The sequence below is a fragment of the Hemiscyllium ocellatum genome, chromosome 3, assembly GCF_020745735.1.
Source record: "Hemiscyllium ocellatum isolate sHemOce1 chromosome 3, sHemOce1.pat.X.cur, whole genome shotgun sequence".
NCBI classification, from domain to species: domain Eukaryota; kingdom Metazoa; phylum Chordata; class Chondrichthyes; order Orectolobiformes; family Hemiscylliidae; genus Hemiscyllium; species Hemiscyllium ocellatum.
Genome location: NC_083403.1, coordinates 19,686,326 through 19,708,746, shown reverse-complemented (window position 1 = coordinate 19,708,746; position 22,421 = coordinate 19,686,326). Strand labels below are relative to the sequence as shown.

Sequence of the window (22,421 nt, the reverse complement as noted above, 5' to 3'; positions counted from 1 at the left end):
GGGACTAGATTGGGTTGGAATATCTGGTCAGCATGGACGGGTTGGACCGTACACCTCTATGACTCTAAGATTACCCCTCAGCCTCTGACGCCCCAGGGAAAACAGCCCCAGCCTGTTCAGCCTCTCCCTATAGCTCAGATTCTCCAACACTGGCAAAATCCTTGTAAATCTTTTCTGAACCCTTTCAAGTTTCACAACATCTTTCCGATAGGAAGGAAACCAGAACTGGAACTATGACATTATTGAGGTTGCGGAGACTTGGCTGAAAGAGGAACAGGACTGGCAGCTGATTGTCTCAGGTTTTAGATGTTTTAGGTATGATGGAAGGGGATGTAAAAAGGGGTGCACTACCAGTAATGGAGCATCTCTCAGCTGGACTGAGGGAGGATATGTCAGACGACTCATGCAGCAAGGCAATATGGGTAGAACTCAATAATAGAAAAGGGGAAATCACATGCTGGGGGTATACTACAGGCCCCCCAACAACCAGCAGAAGACAGGAGAGAATATGTAGACACGTTTTGGAAATATATAGAAACAGCAGGGCTGTTGCGGTGGATGATTTTAACTTTGCCTATATTGACTGGGGCTCACTTCATGCTAGGGGCTTGGATTGGGCAAAATTTGTAAGGACCATTCAGGAGAGATTCTGACTCAGTAGGCGAACAGTCTATCTAGGGAAGTGTTTATATGGGACTTGCTTTTGGGAAATGAGCCTGGCCAAGTGAAGTTTCAGTGGGGTAGCATTTTGGGAGTAGTGACTAATACTGTGGGTTTTAAGATACTCCTGGATAGGGGAAACAGCAGTCCTTGGGTAAAGGTGTTAAATTGAGGGAAGACAAACTACAACAATATGAGGCAGAAACTGGAGAATGTTGGTTGGAGGTGCACTTTGAGGGTAAATCCACTTGGGAGTATTTCAAATGTCAGTTAATAAGAGTTCAGGAATGGCACACACCTGTGAGAATGAAAGACAGGTAATGGTAAGTTACGTGAAACTAGGGATGACCACCAGGGACATTATAACCTTGGTCAAAAAGAAAAAAAGGTCTAGGAGAAGAGGAACTGAAGAAGCCCTTGAAATACACAAGTAGGAAATAACTTAAACAAGGAATTAGAAGAGCTAAAAGGGGTCACAAAAAGCCATTAGCAAACATGGTTAAGGAGAATGTGAAGGCTTTTTATACACGTGCATATAAGCAAGAAGGTAGTGTTTGTTTTCACTGGAATACAGGAGGTTGAGGTGCGATTCAATACAAGTTTAAAAGATTGCAAATAACATGGATAGAGTGAAGAGCAAGAGACTTTTTGCCAGACTGGGGGTGTCAATTAATAGGGGATAGATTCAAAATGCAGGGAGGGAAGTTTAAAAGACATGTGTGAAGCAGGTTGTTCACACAAATGGTGGTGAATACCTGGAACATACTGCCAGAGGGGATGGTGAAAGCAGATACAATTGCAGCATTCAACAAACACCAGTCAAACACATGAATAGGAAAGGAATAGAGGGATATGGATCCTTTAAGTCAAGGCAGTTTTAGTTATGGAAGGGCAAAATGTGATGGCACAGGCTTGGAATGCCAAAGAGCTTGTTCCTGTGCTGTACTGTTCTTTGTTCTCTGTACTAAATAGGACAATAGAATTCAAAAATCAATGTTCCATGTGTTAGATCCTTGTGATCAGGGAGCTTGACTTCAGGAGCTATTGATTTTCCAAATAAAATGGTAGCACAATGGTATGTCACTGGATTGATAATCAAGAGGCTAAAGCTCTGGTGAAATACTCAAATTCCATGATATCTGATGAAATCGGAATTCCATTAAGGCAATAAGACAGAGGGGCAGAAGAGTCAATGGGTCTACTTCACCTGATGATCCTCAACTCAGCTTTCTTGCTTTTTTGATTCCCTTCATGAATAGAAATGTATCCATTTTAGCCTTGAATATATCCAACACAACCCTCTGCATAAGAAAATTCCACAGATACTTTACCCTCCTCATCTGAGAATAAATTCCTCATCTAACTGAAATTATGCCATCTGCTCATAGACACTTTCACAAAGAGATACATACCTTATAAGATCTCCCCATATTCTTCTAAACTCCAATGAATACAAGTCCAACCTACTCAACATTTCCTCATAAAATATTTCCATACTCAGGGCCAACCTAGTGAACCTTCTCTGGATCGTCACTAATGACATACTATCTCTCCTTCAATAACAGGACAAAAACCATTCACAGTATTGCTAGTGTGACATGCATAACTTTTGCAAAATTTGTTTTTAAGACTCAATGTATGGAGAGCAGAGAACAGAAAGCACAGTTAAAATTGAGTCCAGTGACCCCTTTACTACTTCTCTCTCCACTGATTCAGCCAGACCTGCTGAGTTTCTCCAACAATCTCTATTTTTGCCAGAGCAACATGGTTGACTCTCATTGACCCTCTGGGCATTTAGGGACGAACAATAAACACCTGCCCAAGTTTTTGTTGCCCAAGTCCCATGAACAAATATAAAAGATATCTGCTCAGTTGGGAGTATAAAAGCTGTCCCCAGTGTGATTTTCCTGAGAAAAAGAGACCTAAGGGGCAACTTTTTCACACAGAGAGTGGTAACGTGTATGGAATCAGCTGCCAGAGGAAGTGGAGGAGGCTGGTACAATTGTAACATTTAAGAGGCATTTGGATGGGTATGTGAATAGGAAGGCTTTGGAGGGATTATGGGCCGGATGCTAGCAGGTGGGACTAGATTGGGTTCGGATATCTGGTCGGCGTGGACTGGTCGGACTGAAGGGTCTGTTTCCATGCTGTACGTCTCTACGACTATGTATTTTTGCATAAGAACAGGTGGAGAATCTGCTTGTTCCTATGATGGTGACCACTTCCTGTATATTTGACATAGTGATTGTGTGATGGACAGGTCTAGACAGTGATACCTGGGAATGAATTGAAGGGCAATGCAGAAAGTTAACCCCTTGGTCAATGCAGATTATTTCGTTAGGAACAAATTACTGCAGATGCTGGAATCTGTACTGAAAACAAAATAAAGTGCTGGAAACCACAGCAGGTCTGGCAGCATCCATGGAGAGGAAGCTAACGTTTCCAGTCCAATTAGTTTTCAGACTATTTCTTTGCCGAGTACAGCAGGCAAGGACGGCCTTCCTGAATCCAAAAGCACGAGAAAGCCATTCGGCCCCTCAAGCTTGTACTCTTTCCAAGATGGTGCCGCTGACAAATGTTACAGACAAAAAAAAAACTGAGAATGCTATAATCCATCCAAACAGGAGGTTTGAAGAGCACAGCAAGCCAAGGACCTTCTGTACCCCCTGATGCTGCCTGGTTTGCTGTGTTCTTCCAGCCTCCGGTTTGTCTACTCCGCTGACAAATCTGCCCATTCGTTGGTTGCAGGTTTGGGGCTTGAGAGAAAAAAAGAGTAAGGATTTCTCACAAGGAATCCTGCCCGAGTTGGGTCTAGAGTTCACTCCAGAGTATGGGGGGGTGGGCAGATCACAAGACAATCCGCGAGAGGAAAAAAAAGGGACAGACGAAATGACAAAAACAAAACCTTTCGACAACTTTTCGTCTTCCAGAGTAAGTATTAATTGTGAGAGTGATGGGTTTTAATTACACACTGCCGTTCTGATTGGCTTAAAAGGCATGACTTAAATAGAAAAATAGTCGTCCGAATTTGCGGGAAAACAAATAAAGGCAGTTTTACGTGATTCCATTGGGTTTGATCTGGATTTAATCATTTATCAGTGAAAACAGGTTTCCTTGAAACTACAATGTTTTCCCTCCTCTTCACCCCTCCCTCCAAAAGTTATGACTGCTCGTCAAAGAAAACCAAAATCTAAAGTGGAAAGAGGGAGCGATAGAAAAAAAAATAAAAATATAATGCAAGAAAATTGCAGATGAAGGTATTTTTTGGTTGTACAGGAATGAATGGAGGAAGCACTCACTTCATCGTCTACCGTCAGCTGGCTAGAATTTGACTGAAGTCTGTGAATTTTTTCGCTGACATTTTCCTCGGTTTTATCCCGGTCCTCGACAGCAGCCGGCATCTTTCTGTTCGGTATGTTCCCGCCGTCCAGACTAACCAAATACTGTCCCTCCCTCCTCGGCGACCACCGAGCCCTGAGAGCGAGGGAGAGACGCAAAATACAGGGGGAACGAGAGAGAGAGAGGAGGGAGGGAAAACTTTTTCGCTGACTTCAGTTTCCGTCCTCTCATCAATTTTTTTTTAGGGGTGTAATGTTTTCCTCGTGTTTCCTCCCGTTTATTTTTCACGTGCGCTAACACACCACGAATCGCTCTATCAAAAAAAATGTTACATTAAATTTTCTTGTCAGCTGAAAGATATTGAACTACGTTTAAGTTCGGGGGAAAACAAAGTCGTCATGGGATAACGGGGGGTGTAAAAGCAACGGAAACGAAAAGTGCGAGTGCATTTTTTTTTACTTTACTCTCTTACTTCTCTCTCTGGGAGAATGAGCTGAGGAAAAAATTGTTGATGTGCAAAACGGAGCGAATCAATATTGAGAGGGAATCTTGCTGTTCTTCTACGTTCACAATCACAAACCTTTGTCCTTTCGAGCAGCGGAGGGCATTTTTGTTAAAAAGTGTAAGACAACTCTAACGTCACGTCTCGAGTATGTATTCGAAGTTAATTATTTATTAAAGTATACTTGCATCTATATTCCTGTTCAAGTTTACAAAATGATGCATTAAATGGACGTGGAATAGAATTTTCCTACTTCAGTTGAAACGCATGTACGTACGAATGCGTTCTTATCCAACTGCAACAATTGGAAAATCTTAAAATTATCATTGTGTACTGTCCTTCAGGGACAAATCTAGCCCCAATTTGGGTTCTGCAAATATCATTTTTTAATTTTAAAAATATACTTTATTCATTGAAAAAACTTTGTATATACACAGCGTCACAAACCCAGTTTGCTTCTGTACAGTAGCATATCAAGCAAACAAATGTTGGAGTTTGACTCGAACCAAAACCAAAGGCAATTTCTTACACGGACGAGATTAGATTTACATGCATGGAGGCGCTAGAAGGCTCAAGTAACTGAATAGACTCCTATTTACTTTCCAAGTTCTGCCAGGATCACATGACTACATCCAGCCTGACTGCTTGCTCCAAATATGCAGAAAACAACTAGGAGTCACTACTTTTGACATTTAGGAGCCAATTGACTGAGTGTGTTGTAAAGAGCAGTAGCAGAAATGAAGAAAATCAGGGGAAGTCTATCTATCGGCTGTCATCGTATGTAGGAAGATAATGCAGATGTTGGAAGCTGGTCATCTCGACTGTGGAGCGTTGCTGCACGTTTCCTCAAGGCAGTGGCTGAAGGCAAACCATTTTCAATCTTTCAATTAGCTTATCCATATTAAAAGGCCAGAAGTGTACATATTTACTAATAATTGCAGACTTCAGTAGCATTCACAGCTCATTAGACAGGATGGTGCCCAAGTACGCAAGAGGTAGGGAGGAAATCTGCCATCTTACCTGGCCCAGTCCAGACCCACAGCAATAGGCAATAAAGGCTAGCATAGCCAATGACACCCTCAATCCATGAATAAATAAATGTCTAGGCTGTGATCTCCCCCATTTTTAGTAGAATTCCCAGACACAAAATTTCCAACTGAAGAGTCACGTGGACGAAGAACTGAAGAGTAATGTTGGAACCATACTGGAGGAACAAATCACCATTTTAAAATAGAATTTAAAACAAAAGTTAATCGACAATATTTAAGGAAGAAACCCTTTTAGCAAGTGTTGGACATATGCAGCATTTTTCTCAGCAATGTAAAATAATAGGATACTTTAATGTTAACACCTCAGTTTCTGAAAGGAGTCTCATCCTCAATTCATTCATTAAATTGAAGATTCTTTTGTTAAAAATCATTCATCAGATCCTGGTTTCACTTGTATGGTCAGCATTTTTTTTGTCACCTTCCAAACTCCATTCAGAGGGTGGTGGTGAACTGCCTTCCGGAATTCTTGTAATATATTTAAGCTGTAGTCCATTTGGTGAAGATAGTCCCACAAATTTGAATTGGAATTTGAATTTGTGAACCCAAGGCATTAGCCTTGGTTTCTGCATGGATTCAGAAAGGGGAAGAATCTGCCTGATTAATTTTGTTTTTTTTATGGTAACCATCCCTGACAAAGCAGTGGACTTAGACTTTCAAAGCTATTTACAGTCTGTGTTAGTAACTTGGATGTGGGGATAGAAAGTACTATAGCCAAATTTGCAGATGACTAGGTTTTTGGATCAGGGCAAGATTCTTGCTTTGGGACCTGCAGAGAATTAGTACATTGAAGGTTCCAGCCCTGGACCAGCTCTTGTTGACTCTGGTTATAAGCATACAAGGTTATGGGCTAAGTGCTGGAAATAAAGACATAAATTAATAAATGCTTGATGATCAGTGTGGACATGATGGGCTTGGGAGCCTTTTTTTTGTAGATATTTTTATTGAAATTTAACATTTTTGCAAATTTACAAAAATAAACAAAACTCTCAAATACAAACATTGATGTACAATTAAATCATATATACAATAGTCATAATTTAACAAAGAAAAGAGAAAGAAAGAAAACAAAAAAAGAAAAAAAAAGAAACGAAAAAAGAAAGAAAAAAAAACTCAACTTTCTACTAATCTAACCTATAACTAACCAGAGTGTATACCTAAGTCTCTTACATGCTCGGAATGTATAAACATCAAATATAATAAAACCCGTATTCGCGCAGGATTCCTCTCCCAAGGGGCCCCGGAGCAGCCCGGTCTGAAATCTTCACTAAATAAAAGCCCTTGTTAGGATAGCCGAAATATCTGCATTTATATAATTCAAAAAGGGCTGCCATATTTTATAAAATAATTCCGTCTTTCGGTGCACCATATTTGTGAGGAAGTCAAGGGGGATATATTCCATAATTAATCTGTGCCAATTTGAAAGTCCAGGGGGGCCCTCAGCTACCCAGTTCACCAAAATATTTTTCCTTGCACAGAAAGAGAGAATAGAAAATAGTCTCTTCCCATGCATATCCAGAGATGAGAGGTTCGAAAAGCCCAAAAGGAGAGATACAGGGTCCACCCTAATTTCCGTTCCTAAAATTTCTGTCAGGGTATTTGCCACTTTAGTCCAGTATCTGCGGATTTTCTGACAAGTCCACAGACAATGTACAAGAGTACCCACCTCTATTTTGCATTTAGGACACATTGGAGATGCTCCTGCCTTAAATTTTGCCAGTCGAGCCGGAGCTATATGGGCCCTATGAAGTATCTTTAGTTGGATAGCCTGAGTTCTGTTACAGATAGCAATTCTTCTAGCATTTTCCCAAATGTCATTCCACATATCCTCAGAGATTTCTAGCCCCAAGTCCTGCTCCCATGTTTTAAGCAGGTCATCCATGTCTCCTGAGACTCCATCATGTAGCAAATGGTATATAGTACTAACGGAGGATGCCCCCGCTGGTCGTAAGACATTACGTTCTCTGTCTGATTTATAAAGACTATCTATTAATGTAGTCTTCCTCTGTATATAATCTCGAACTTGGAAGTATCGAAAGAGATCCCCATTAGGTATTCTGAATTTCAGACGCAGCTGCTCAAAGGACATCAGGATCCCATCTTTAAATAGGTCCCCTAAGCATGAGATGCCCCTGGATCTCCAGAGTTTAAAGGTAGCATCTGTAATCCCCGGTTGGAATCCCCATGCGCCTACTATTGGTGCATGGGGGGATGTTTTATGTGAGTTACCCTCATTTTGCCGCATTATATTCCAGGCCTTAATTGTGTTTAATATTATGGGATTTTTACAGTGGTCTGTAATGATTTTCCTCTTATCCGAAAATAAAAGGTTAATAAGTGGGTATTTTACTTGGGAGGCTTCGATATCCAGCCAAATTGATTGTGGATCAGATGAAACCCAATCAGCTATGTAACTTAGTAGGGAGCTTAACTGATATTTCCTAAAGTCTGGGAAGTCCAGTCCTCCCCTTGCCTGTGGAAGCTGTAGCTTCTTCAGCTTAATAAGGGACCGTCTATGGTTCCAAATAAAGGAGCCCAACCAGCCATATAATTTACGTAGGGCTAGCCTTGGCAGCATCAGCGGGAGCATTCTCATAGGATATAAGAGACGGGGCAGAACATTCATTTTAATTAATGCTATTCTCCCTAGCCAGGAAATCGGAAGGTCTCTCCATCGCTGGAGGTCCTGCCTTATCCTTTCCATTAATTGTACAAAATTAGCCCTATACAGCTGATCAAATACTGGCGTGATAAAAATACCTAAATATAAGAAGCCCTCCAGGGACCAACGGAAGGGAAAAGGGGATCCGTCCATTAAGTGGGGTATCATAGCCAGACCACCCATTGGCATGGCTTCCGATTTTGAAAAATTAATTTTATAGCCTGAGAATGCACTAAATGTATTAATAACTTGAATTAGACGAGGCACTGACATTAAAGGATTACTGAGGAATAAGAGAACGTCATCTGCATAGAGTGTAATTTTGTGTTTACCTGTACCAATCCTCGGGGCCGTTATATTAGGATCAGTCCGGATGGCTTCTGCTAATGGTTCGATTATCAGTGTAAACAACAATGGTGAGAGAGGACATCCTTGACGGCAGCCCCTACCCACACTGAAGCCATCCGATCTTAACCCATCTTAACCAAGCTGCTTTGGGGTCACTATACAATGTTGAAACCCATTTGGTAAACACCTGTCCAACGCCAAACCTTTCCAATGTGTAAAATAAATATGACCATTCAACCCTATCAAATGCCTTTTCCGCATCCAATGAAATTACTACTCCTGGTATCTTTCCCTGATGACAGGCTTGGATCATATTCAAGACCCTTCTGATATTATTGGATGATCTGCGGCCCTTAATAAATCCCGTCTGGTCCTCCTTTATAATATATGGCAGTACCCTTTCTAGTCTTAGTGCTAACATTTTTGAGAGAATTTTAAAGTCTACATTTAGTAAGGATATTGGTCTGTAAGATGCACAATCTTCTGGGTCTTTTCCTTTTTTGAGGATAAGAGAAATATTTGCTTCTTTCAGCGTGGGCGGGAGACAGACCTGACTATGCGCAAAATTATACATATCCATAAGTGGGTCAACCAATATTCCTGTAAATTCTTTATAGAATTCAGCTTGAAAACCATCCGGGCCCGGTGCTTTTCCGCTCTGAAGTTGCCTAATTGCCTCAAGTATTTCTTGGACTGTTAAAGGGGTATTTAGGGCCGACACCTGTTCCGGAGTCAGGCCCGGGAAGGTCAAATTTTTTTAAAATGACTGCATCCTCCTAATCCTATCTTCACAATCCTGCGATCTATATAGTTCAGAATAAAATTCTTTAAAGGTCGCATTGATCTTTTTATGATCATGAGTCAGGGTACCTGTACTTTCCTTGATGGTCGGAATAGTTTGAGGGGCTTTCTTTTTCTTTGCAAGAAATGCTAAGTATCTACCCGGTTTGTCGCCATATTCATATAATCTTTGTTTCGCAAATAATATTTCCCTTTTAGCCGTTTGAGTAAGCGCGGTGTTTAAAGCTGTCCTAAGAGCTGTAATCCTCTGCAATTTTGTGATAGGAGGTCTATCAGCGTATGCTGTTTCGGCTGCTTTTAGGCGAGCTTCGAGCAGACGCTGTTGCTCTCCCTTCATTTTCCTCTGGGTCGCTGAATAGGAGATGATCAAACCTCGTGCATAAGCTTTGATGGTCTCCCACATCATTGATGGATTGCTAGCCGTACCAGTATTAATTTCTAAAAAAGTTTTAAGTTCTTGGGAGAAGTACTTTAAAAATTTGCTATCTTTTATCAGGAAGGGGTCCATACGCCAATGCCGAGCAGATGTCCCATTGTTCTTTACCTTAGTTTCCATGTATACAGCGGCATGGTCAGAGATTGCTATAGTACCTATTTTACAGGTTGCTATAGAGTTTAGAAAAATCGATGGGGCAAAAAACATATCAATTCTTGTGTGACATTTATATGGATTAGAGTAGAAAGAAAAATCTCTACCCTGTGGATGGAGACATCTCCATACATCTACCAATCCTAATTCTTTATTCAGGTCCGCCAGTTGTCTAGATCTGGGAGATACTCCAGCGGCACTCTTGTGAATCCTGTCTATTTCCGGATCCATAATACAATTAAAGTCTCCCCCTATAATTGTATGGCGGGCACCAAAGGCCATCAGTTTTGAAAAAGCTTCCGTTATGAATTTAAAGGGGTGTGCCGGGGGGCAGTATACATTTAAGATCCCATATTCCTCTCCATTTATGAGGGCTTTAATCAAAATATATCGTCCAGATTCGTCTTTTATCTGATTTAGAATTTTCAAAGGGAAGTTCTTCCGGACAAGGATAACGACTCCCCTGCTTTTTGAATTAAAAGAGGAAAAAAAGGCCTGATCAAATCCGCCCTGTCGTAATTTTAAGTGTTCTTTATCCGACAGGTGTGTCTCCTGTAGGAGAGCTATATCAACTCTCTCCTTCTTAAGATTTGATAATATTTTCTTCCTTTTAACTGGCGAATTACTCCCCCTGACATTCCAGGTGCACCACTTAACCGACTGTTCAGCCATAATCATCTGGACAGATCCGAGACCCCTTGGGAGGGGAAACCCTATCTAGAACATCCCGAGCATGGAGCATACAAGATTTACAAAAGTAAAGACTCTCTGATACACTCAAAACAATATAACAAAAAACTCTTTCTAAGTATAAAAAATATAAAACATTCCGAATTGGAGATTTTCTCCCTTGTTCCCAGGGAGCGTCACTTCCTCTCCCACAGTCCATCTTACCCTCTTCCAACCAGTGCCCCACCCTTGACCCAGGTGTTCCTCAATAAAATGAGGAGAATTCAAATATAATATAAAGCTAGAGTTAACAGTGAACACCCCACCCCCACCCACACCCACATCTAAATATATTTGGGAATATTAATACCATATATAACTATAAGATTACAATCTCAACATGTAATACTTAAATATAATACCACAAAATAACAGGGGAAAGAAAAACAACCCCGCTCCTAAAAACAGAAGTAAAATAGAATAAGGTAACCACCTCTCCCCATCAACATTTACCAAACGCCCCAACATATATATATATATATACATACACACATAGGGGGAAAGATAAGAAAAGATGAAGGGATGTAAACCAAAATAATGGGAAAGGCAGACCAGCGTCCACAATCTCTTACAGTTTATTTAAGAGAGTCCAAGAATTCCTTAGCCTTCTCTGGTGATCCGAAGTTATATATGGATCCTTCGTGGCTAAGGCGTAGCGTCGCTGGATATCGTAACGAGTACTGGATATTTAAGTCCCTTAAACGCTTCTTCGCCTCATCGAATGCCTTCCTCTTTCGGACCAAAGCTGGGGAGAAGTCCTGGAACAGCATGATCCTGGATCCTTTGTGGGTCATAGCTTGGGGATCTTTTCCCAGATTTCTTGAGGCTTCCAGGAGCATCTGCCTCTCCCTATAGCTCTGCAGCTGGAACAGGACCGGGCGTGGGCGCTGGGTTGAGCCGGGCCCACGTACTGTGACCCGGTAGGCCCATTCTACCCTTACCTGGCCTGATCCATTATGCAGATTTAAAAGTTGTGGCAGCCAATGCTCTAAGAATGCTGTCAGCTGACCTCCCTCTTCCTGCTCGGGCAGGCCCAACAACCGAATATTTTTTCTACGACATCGATTTTCGAGGTCATCAATGTGGTTTTCTAGGTTCTGGACTCGATTCTCGAGAAAACGGATGTGGTCGGCTGTTGATTTTATCCCAGTCTCTGAGGCTGCGGCCTTCGACTCCACCTCTCTGACTCGGCACTCCAATTCCTGAATGTCTCTGCCCTGCTTCTGCAGCTCGGCTGATAGTGCTTCTCTGCTCTGCCGAGACTCATCGATAAAAGCATCAATCTTCGCCTCCCACCTGGCAAACATCTCCTCAAAGCTCATCTTCATTGGTAAATCTCCTAAAGTAGCTGAAGACACCTTTGTTGCAGATGAAGAGGGAGAGGGTGGGGGAGGGGTCCCTGCTTTCTTAGAGCCGCCTGTTCCCTTCCCTTTACTCATTTTTCAGCTAGTATTAGACTATTTAAATGTACTAATAGGTAACTATTTAAGGTTAACAACTATTATAAACGGTTTAGTGAGTGTGGTGGGGGTGGATAGCCCACTTTTCCCAAGTTTTGGGTAGAGCACTGTAGACTCAGTCTTGCTGGGTCGCCGCCATCTTGGATCCCCCTTGGGAGCCTTTTGCTATGCTGCAAAACCCTATTAAAATACACTGCTGATAATCACCGAAGTTCAACAACACCTAACTGCTCCAATATCCTCTGCACTATTGTTGATCTTAAATCTGAATATTCACTGGATATATTCAATGACTTATCCTCCATTACCTTCTGCTTGTCTACCCTGTGATATACCCATTGAATCTTAGATGTTTCATGAAGATCACTGTTCATTGTTCTTAATCCCAATAAGTATAAGCCTACCCTGCTCAACCTTTCCTTATAACCCCATTAATTGCAGGAATCAGCTGAGCGTATATTCTCTGAAACTTGCCAATGCAAATATTTACCTCTTTAAATATACAGACCAAAACTGTATAATGTACTTCAGATGTGGCTGAACTAAGGGTTGATACAACTATTGAACACTTCCCCTCTTGTATGCTCCCTTGCATTAAAGTGCAGCATTAAATTAATCATTTTTTAAAATTCTTGTACCATGAAACCCAGATTATTCTGTACCAAAGTATTTCTCCACGTAAATGTTATTCTGCTTTTCTGTTCTTACTGTCAAAATGGACAAACTCACATTTTCCCATTTTAATATCCATACCCCGTCCTGGAATTGGAGACTCATTAAAAATAGGAAAAGAAAGAAAAAGGAAAGCTTGCTCATATTGATGAAGGAAACCATTGTATGTTGGAGAGAATGGATAGCCCAGATGAGCCTAGAGTGGAATCTATTTTTTGTACTTGAACTATTTATTTTTTTAAAGGCAGTCCATTGTTCATTTACAGTTTTGCGGCTAATCTGATTCTAATTTATCTGGGTCTGATTCAATCTTACTCCACTGAAGTTGGCTTTCTCTGAGTGAATTATTCTTCTTCCTTTTCTACGGGCAACCTAAACTTTGTGATACCTCCATGTTCCTATATAGATCCTCTTGGATCATGTAATGCCCAAAGACCAGGTATCTATTCTAATTAAAATGAAAACATACTGTAGTGGAAAAGTTTCCTGAACAAACACTAAGAACTCTGGCCTCTCTCTGCTCTTTACATTACCATTATTGCAGACTATATTTTAAAAAATAAAAGAAGCCCCCCCCCCCAACTCAGATTAGTCTTGCACATCTCTGTAACTGCCTTGCAAATGACTTCCTTTACATTTTTCACAGTAGTTAGTAGCCAACTCGCTATACAGAGCAATATGATTGCACATTTTCTAATTGTGAGCTCAAATTAAACAGGTCCCTCTGGGATACACTTTTTCTCCAGCACCAACATATTTTCCTAAATCAATAGGGCCACGTCATCCTCTTTCGTTCCTTTCCTATTTTTCCTGAAAACCTTGTATCTGGGATTAATTAATACCCACTCCTCTATGCTATAATATACATCTCATTAATGTTCTGTCTGCAATTCACCAAACTTATTAACCTACTCAGCGCATTCACATACATGCATTGTAACCCTAACTTAGGCTTTATTTTCTTCTCTCTCATGCTAAATTCATGTAAAACTTAGTATTTTCTTTTCTAGTAATATTTATCTCTCTCAATATTCTTTACTTATCAAATTCATCTCCAATTTTACTTCCTGGTGTCCACAGTCAAGTTAGTTTAAATCTCCCTAGCAAATTAGAAAATCAAATGAAAACAAAGTACTGCGGGAATCTGAAATAAATTTATTTTAGCACTAGAAAATCACTCTGCAAGAAAACTAGTCTCAGCTTTGTTTCAATGCAATCTGTTTGGCCTGTGTAAGGCCCATCTCCCTCAAAGAAACTAAAGTGCTCCCTCTTGCATCACCTCTCTAACTATGTATTTATCCATGCTGTGCTTAATTTCTATATTCATTTGCATCTAGTCCTGGGAGTAATTTGGAGATTTCTATGTTTGAGGTCCTGCTTGCTAATTTCCTATCTCAGGCCACATACCTCTCTCTACATATATCATTGGTACATGTTTACCTCTCCACTCTGTATGCTGTGCAGCCATTTATTTACATCAATGACCCTGGCAACAAGGAGGAAACATATTAATTATAGGGAAATTACTTGAAATAATTCACATAATTGTTATTATAAAATAATAAGTTTTAAATTTCCAAGTTACTTAGACTAACTTCCTAAGGGGAGAAAGGGAAACAAAGCAGGAGTACCCATCAGTCAATCAGCCCATAGTTTTCATGTGGCATTTTTTTTATGCTTTCTCACTTCACTAATTCCAATCTGCTTCATATTGTTCCCCATGTGCTTCACAGTGAATCTGACCTTAGTTATACTCACCCCAATCTGCTTCACAGTCATCCTTCCAAAGGCTGCCCCCGGTTTCAGAGGACTTCAAATAATGGTCCCACACATCTAAATGTATTGACCTGGAGAGGTACCCAGGGAGAACAGGAACAGAGAAGGTAACAAATGAAGTGGAACCCTTCACCTTCCAGGACACCAGAAACATGACAGCTGATTTATTTTCTGAAAGCCTTGGTTGCACTCTGACCAATATATGACTATCATCTGACAACAAATTGGAAGATTCTTCTTTCCTCGCTTAGTGATAAATGTCATGGCACACGTGTTTATTCACTACTGCAACATTATCACAACATGGTATTATCTGGCTATAAAGAAAGAATTACATCAAATTTGCTGCATGTCTACGGCTAATTCATCACCTGGTGGGTGGTGAGTGAATTAGACAACATTGGTCAGAGTTCATAGTCAAATATTTTAGTGAGTTAGGTGGGATGAGATACTGGAAACCATTCCTGATGAAGGGCTTATACCTGAAATGTCGATTCTCCTGCTCCTTGGATGCTGCCTGACCAGCTGTGCTTTTCCAGTGCCACACTTTTCGACTGGGATGGGATGCTGTAAGCCAGGGAAATAAATATTAATGAGAATCTTTTCATGTCAATTATAGATTATCAAGGTCATTTAGTACATTTAAATCTAGGATGACTATAAGGAACTCCTGTTACAAATGGATCTTCCATTTTTCTTGACTTTTCATTGCCACTTTTTGTAAGCTTATCATTTCTGCGATTTCATTGTTCCTTATGTGAAAATTGTGCTAATACTCGTACCTAAAGACATCTTTTGTTCATAATCTTACTCACAATATAATTAAATCAATGTTTAAAGATTTAATTTTTCCATTCCCTTAACTATTTTGTATAAATCTGTGAGAGCATTTTCCAGTTGCTACCTGTCCAGTCTGAAAGAACAAAATTCCTCCAGCCTTTCTGAATAACTCAACCTGATATTGGAGATCAACCTCCAGGGGATTTCTGCACATTTTGAATGTCTGTTTTAGAACTCAGCAAACAAAACTAAATACAGCATCTGAAGAGCATTCTGCCAAGAGCAATGTAATCATGTCATCCTTTAAATGATATGCTCATGTTTGCCTATAAAGCTCAATACTCATTGGCTGTGTTGTTTTCTGCTCTGAATTGGTTGGGTAAATTGAGTAGAAATTGGTACTACACAGATTACATCCATTCCACGGGGGAAGTCAATAGTGACAGCTTTTAGGCATGTGGCCCCTACAGGATTCTTTAATGATATCCCTGGTGAGCTACGTGCAAGAGGCCTGTCAGTATCTCTTAGTCCCACAGAGAGTTTACCTCTATTAATTTCCAAATTCAGCTAATGTTAAGAAATATAGTTCTGAGTTCAGAGTGACCTTGTACAAAATGCCCAATATACTGAGCCGGCTGCATTTGGTGCAGTCTCTCAGTTTGTCTCAGGATGGGCAAATATGTAAAGTTCAAGTAGCAGATTGGCTCTAAAAGACAGGTTTTCACATGGAACAAAAGCTATGAGAAGCCTAGTTTAAGTTGAAGGCAAAAACGCTGTAATACAACATGGAAGGAGAATATTCAGCCCATTAAATTAACGTCACCTCTCTCCAGAATAATTCAGTCAGATCCATTCTTCCAACGTATTCCCATGGCACTTCAATTTATTTCTTTCACTTCATCCAAATTCTTTGCAAAATCATTGCTGGTCGCTGTTTAAACTAGTATATAGGCAGCGAATTGCATATTATTACCGCTCAATGTGAAGAAAGCTTTTTCCTCACATTACATTCTTGTAGACATCAGTGGACATTCCCAATCTGACCTTATGATGGAGGGAAGGTGATGCAGATTGAGTCTAGGTCAGGATAATGAGGAGGTCCTGCAATAATTTTCTGGAATTGAAATGATTTGCTTCCACGAGTACTTTTACTTGGTATAACTCCGACTACCAGAGTTTTCCCCTAAATTCCCAATGACTTCAATTTTATTGGGGCTCCCTGGTCAAAACAAATACTGCTTCGGTGTGGAGGGTAATCACTCTCGTTTCACCTTTGGTATTCAGGCCTGTGCATGGGCTGTCAATGTCTTTCTGACAGGACAGGGACCGCCCACCCGTGCCTTATCCATCTTGAGAGTTGCCCCTTTTTCTCCACTCGGGATTTTCTGTCTTAGCCTTCCAGTGGGAGCTCCTCTTTCTCACAACTTCTGCAAACCAGCTGCCAGCCTTTTCAAAGCAAAACAATAATAAAGACATTCCCCAGGTGCGGTATCCAGATCTGGGCGTCTACTTGCTGAGGCTGAGCGTTCACTTTCCCCTCAGCTGCTGCTGTTCCTGGCGATGCTCAGTCCACACAGAGCGGGAAATGGGAGGCACGGAGAGCGAGAGCTTCAAGATCCTGATCTTCGTGCTCGGGGTCGTTGTCGGCTGGTTGCTCAACATCCTCCATTGGAGGGTCCGGCACTGGCCGTGGATAAATTTCGCTTTAATCATTTCGATCTGCGTGCTTGTGTTCATTTTCATGCTTTAATCTGACCAGATCCTTCCGAATTCTGCAAAGCAGCCCTTCTCGCCAAACACTTACGGATCTAGCACGGAAGGAACGAAAGTAGAATTTCCCAGACCATACAGTCTTCTAAAATAATTTTGCATGATGAGAAAAGGTACTGTAAGCAATTTGCGATTAAGGTTCTCTTCCAGATGCATTAGTGCATACAATGCATAATTTAGACATTTCGTTGAATAAGTTCATACATTTTGCTATTCTCTTTACATTTAAACCGTTGATTATTCATCGTTCTCCTTTTACAGTCATTCTTAAGCAGAGTTTGACTTTGAAGATACCAAAAGATGCATCCGGGAGCAGCTTTAGGTTTTCACCTTACAGAATTAGACTTTTCCATTTTATACTGGACACCAACTCGATTCAAGGACTGTTAACAAGCAGCTCAAGTGAAATGTATGTACGCTGGATGAAAATGCGTGAATAACTTGGGTTCGGTTGGATTCTTTGTTTAGTATTAACAATTACCTGATATTGGAGATAACTTACTCTAAGGCTCATGAAGAGGGTAAATTGAAATGTACTGTTATGGGGGCGGGTAGAATTGGTTGAAAGGAAGTGACTGACGATTTAGGATTGAAACAGGAAAATGACAGCACCAATCAGGAATGTTTTCTTATTTCCTTGACACGGATAGAACAAAGCAGGCAACAATAAGCCAGACCTCTTTCTGTCAAAAGTACCATTTTCATTTTCATTAAATGCAGATCAATTTCCCTTCTTGACCACCAGAATCTGCAAATAATCAGCTATTTTATCAGTTCCAAAAACAATGCTTCTCGGATATGACCCAAAGCATTGAGACCAAGTTATTAGAATGGTGAATTTCAATTCCAATCATCCCCTGATCCTTTGATAAAAATAATCAGAAAGCCTTGCATCTGAGGACATGTCAGACAGCATATTGAGGTAGCTATGTGCATGTGTAGGTGTAATGCATTGAATTTGGAACAACAAAGGAACTGCATGAAGGTGAAGATCAGATGCTCAGTTACTTTACAAATGCTCAACGTGAAATAGTCAATTGCCTCGGGAGAGTGAGAGTACTTTTAATGAGAATAATGATTTAGTTAAATCAACTCAGTACATAATTACATTGTCAGTATCGATTGGAGGAATTGAAATTAAAGTGAGTCATAGAAATTGGATTTCAAATTTGAGTTGGGTTGCTTTGTCTTAACAATGAAATTGGGACAGTTATCTCTCTGGATTAATAATTCATAGGCCCTGCTTTATGCTGTGGAAATTTGGTTCGCTTTCCACCACAGCAGCCAAGGGTTTTAAACCCAATTAATAAATCAGAATTTTAACCTAAAGTCATTCATTGTGACATGACAACTATCAATGATTGTTGTAAAAAACCCCTCTTCACAATTTTTTTTAGGGAATACAATCTCCCATTCTTACCTAGTCAGGTTTACTAGTGACTCCAAACCCACAGCAATGTGGTTAAACCTTTCTGCTATGGCCTAGCAGCATTCTGTTTAAGGGCAGTTAGAGGTGAACTATAAATGTTGGTGATATCCAGATGAAAGATTTTTTAAAAAGTATGCTAGGGAGGAATGCAATACATAGTGACATTTATCTGCAAGATGGATAAAGGTGATAAGATAAGCTAGAGAATTGATTAATTGCATGATCTCAATAATCAAAATGGCAAATTATAGTTTTCTGTGTCATGTACTATGACTTACTTTGTATCAAAATGTATAGTAAACAAAATTGATCTTAGGATAAAATAACAAATGACTTCAGAGTTATTTGATGTCAATAATTTGAGGACTTTAAATCAGGCTGGGAGGGTATGAGGGTTTGCTGAAGGTTATGATTGGGACTTTATACTAAAAGAAACAACTTTCAAATACTTCTGTAGATTTCAAATGTTGCAAAATGAACATTTTTGTGAAAGAGAACATTAATTGAGAAAATTAAACAAAGAACTGTGGATGCTGGAGATTTGAAACAAACAACAACACCAATTGCTGGAGAAATTCATCAGGTCTGGCAGCATCAGTGGACAGAAAAGTAGAGTTAATGTTTTGAGTCAAGAAGGCACAGCAATGCCTCTTCTTCCTCAGGAGGCTTAGGAAATTCAGCATGTCTGTAAGGATCCCCACCAACCTTTACAGGTACACCTAGAAAACAGAATATACCTAAATGGGTGCGTCACAGCTTGGTATGATAACTGCTCTGCCCAGGACCATAAGAAACTACAGAGTTGTGAACACAGGCCAGACCATCACAGAAGCCAACCTGCCATGCAGTGACCCCATTTACACTTCTGGTTGCTGTGGAAAGGCAGCTAACATCATCAAAAAAAACCCTCCCATTCCAGTTATACTCTCTTCCAACCCCTTCCATCAGGCTGGGATACAGATGCTTAAACACAAGTACCAACCGGTTCAAGAACTGCTTCTTCCCTGCTGTTATTAGACTGCTAAATGGACCTCTCTAATTTTAAATCTAATGTTAATCTTGCTTTTGTACTCCTCCTGTGCAGCCATACCCCTGTATGCCTCGCTCTGTCTAAACACTCCTATGATCTATTTGCCATTGTACGTTGTGATCTGTCTGTACTGCACATAAAGAAAACTCTTCAATCTACTTAGGTACATGTGACAACAATAAATCACATCAAATCAAGAGTCCAGTGATCCTTCTTCAGAACCGCTGAAACATTGATTGCCCATCCCTAGATGCCTTTGAGAAGGCAGCTGCCTTTTTGAACCTCTGCAGTCCATATACTGTAGATGGACACATGGTTACTTCAGGGCATGTTTATGAATTATTGTATTGGACCATAAGAGAGATGATGTCATCAACATCTTTAACATGTGAACTGAGTATTTTAGTGTGCATTATAATCATTTTACTTTTGTCTAATGATAAAAATCTTACCTCAAGGATACCAATAGTCCATAATGTGAATTATTCAGACTATCTGACAGAATCAGGGAGTGATGGAGAAGAGGTAATCACCTGTTTTGGACATTTAAACATTGTGTATTTAAACTGTAAAGATATGGTAATGCAGAGTTCACTCCAGAAATTCTAACGAGGTAAGGAAATTTGTAGTTGAGAAAAAGATTCCTTAGAATTATGTTTAAAAGTAATAAAACCATGTGTGCAAATTCTACAGCTTTAACTCAGATACTTATAAGTTTCCAGATACTGTACGCCTATTATAAAATAATATACTAAGATTCAGAATCTAAGTGAAACTTTGTAATCTTGGCTTGCACATTTGCCTTGAAATGCAAAACTGAGCAGGTATAAACATATGCGATATTCTGGATGGGTGAGAATCATCTCAGAAATATAATAGATTTGCAGCTAACAACCCCAGACACTGAATGCCAATTAAAAGTAATCATGTGAATGGCCAATTGGCTCAGATTGTTTGCAAAGTATGAAAGTAAATAACTGTTTAGAGTGTAAGTTGGAACCATGTTTCTTATAATGAATAAAAACATTGCGAGCAAAGGAACTACCTCTACCCAGTATCCGATGCATGCGAGAGGACTGATTCAGGCATAGATGTCTGAAGAAATGGCAGAGCTTGAGTAAAGGAAGTCTGCAGTAGTGGTAGGATTACAAATGATATCTTAAAACCAGATCATTAAGGGTCAATTGTTAAGAGTTAATTGGACATGACAACTAACGATTGAAATAAAGTGGGATAGTATATGGGAAATAGACCTAATGAAAAAGCAGCTTGTTTTGACTGAGGGATGATCACATGATAATTTTACTGTTGTGAGAACTGTCCTGCTTGACCATCACACCAAGCTACCTGAAGGTGTTTTCCTGTATCATGGAATGTCTGGGCAAGTACTGAAAGTACCGCAGATTGATGATACGGCATGTAATCTTAGATTCAGAATAGTATAAATATCAGAAAGTTTGCCCTATGCAGAGGATTTCACCTTGGACCAGGATTGCGAATTGTGCCAGGAAACCTCAAGTTCTCCAGACCAGCTATCATAAAAAGGGCTCCCTGAGGAGGTAGTGAGACTCACTATTGAACATGCCTAAAGTAGGTTGAGCTAACAGATCCATTCATTAATTTACATGTGTTTCTAATATACCAAATGTGGATTACTGCTCAGTATATATATCAGGTCATTATGGAGTTAAAAGATTGTTACACACAGTAAACCTTTGCTATAAATTCTGTGTCTTATGATCTTATACTCCACAACTACCTGATGAAGGAGCAGTGTTCTGAAAGTTAGTGCTTACACATAAACCTGTTCAGTTATCACCTGGTATTGTGTGATTTTTAACGATGTATTTATCACATATGAAATTTCTTACAAGACTTCTGAGCAAGTAAGGAAACAATTGTTATGCCCAGAAATAAAGACAGAACATGCAGGAAATCTTGGCCATCTCAGCCTGCACCAAAGTCCCCCTGAAGGTACTTGATGTAAGCCAATTCAATTCACTCCTTGTGATTTCAAGACGTAGCCAGAGGAACTGGATAGTGCAAAGGGTACGGGTCTGATAACTTTACTTAATGTAGTGGGAAGTTGCGCGTTGAGTCTTAAGAGGTAGGAGAGGCGCTAAATGAATATTTTTCGTCAGTATTCACACAGGAAAAAGACAATGTTGTCAAAGAGAATATGGAGATACAGGCTATTAGACTAGATGGGGTTGAGATTTATAAGGAGGAGGTGTTAGCAATTCTGGAAAGTGTGAAAATAGGTAAATCCCCTGGGCCAGATGGGATTTATGCTAGGATTCTCTGGGAAGCTAGGGAGGAGTTTCCAGAACCTTTGGCTTTGATCTTTATGTTATCATTGTCTACAGGAATAGTGCCAGAAGACTGGAGGATAGCAAATGTCCCCTTGTTCAAGAAGGGGAGTAGAGACAACCCTGGTAATTATAGACCAGTGAGCCTTACTTCTCTTGTGGGCAAAATTTTGTAATGGATTATAAGAGATAGGATTTATAACTATTGAGAAAAGAATAATTTAGTTAGGGATAGTCAACACGAATATGTAAAGGATAGGTCGTGCCTCACAAACCTTATTGAGTTCTTTGAGAAGGTGACCAAACAAATGGATGAGTTGATGTGGTATGTATGGATTTCAGTAAGGCATTTAATAAGGTTTCCCACAGTAGGCTATTGCAGAAAAAACGGAGGCATGGAATTGAGGGTGACTTAATAGTTTGGATCAGAAATTGGCTCGCTGTAAGAAGACAGAGGGTGACAGTTGATGGAAATGTTCATCCTGGAGTTCAGTTACTAATGCTGTACTGTAAGGATCT

General features: G+C 40.1%; 1 protein-coding gene and 1 long non-coding RNA gene across 2 annotated transcripts in view; one reads left to right on the top strand and one right to left on the bottom strand.

Annotated features, from left to right (window-relative positions):
• The window catches only part of tpcn3 (two pore segment channel 3), a 62,245-nt gene extending 58,096 nt beyond the window's left edge, over window positions 1-4,149 (bottom strand). The window contains exon 1 of the mRNA XM_060848828.1: window positions 3,960-4,149. Coding sequence (XP_060704811.1) covers window positions 3,960-4,061 — 102 coding nt within the window. The 5' untranslated portion in view covers window positions 4,062-4,149. The remainder of the gene's footprint in view (window positions 1-3,959) is intronic.
• LOC132830901 (uncharacterized) lies at window positions 3,530-19,835 on the top strand. The gene is made up of 3 exons (XR_009646448.1): window positions 3,530-3,591; window positions 17,124-17,247; window positions 17,396-19,835. It is a non-coding gene; the product is annotated as an uncharacterized LOC132830901 (long non-coding RNA).
• The last annotated feature ends 2,586 nt before the right edge of the window (window positions 19,836-22,421 follow it).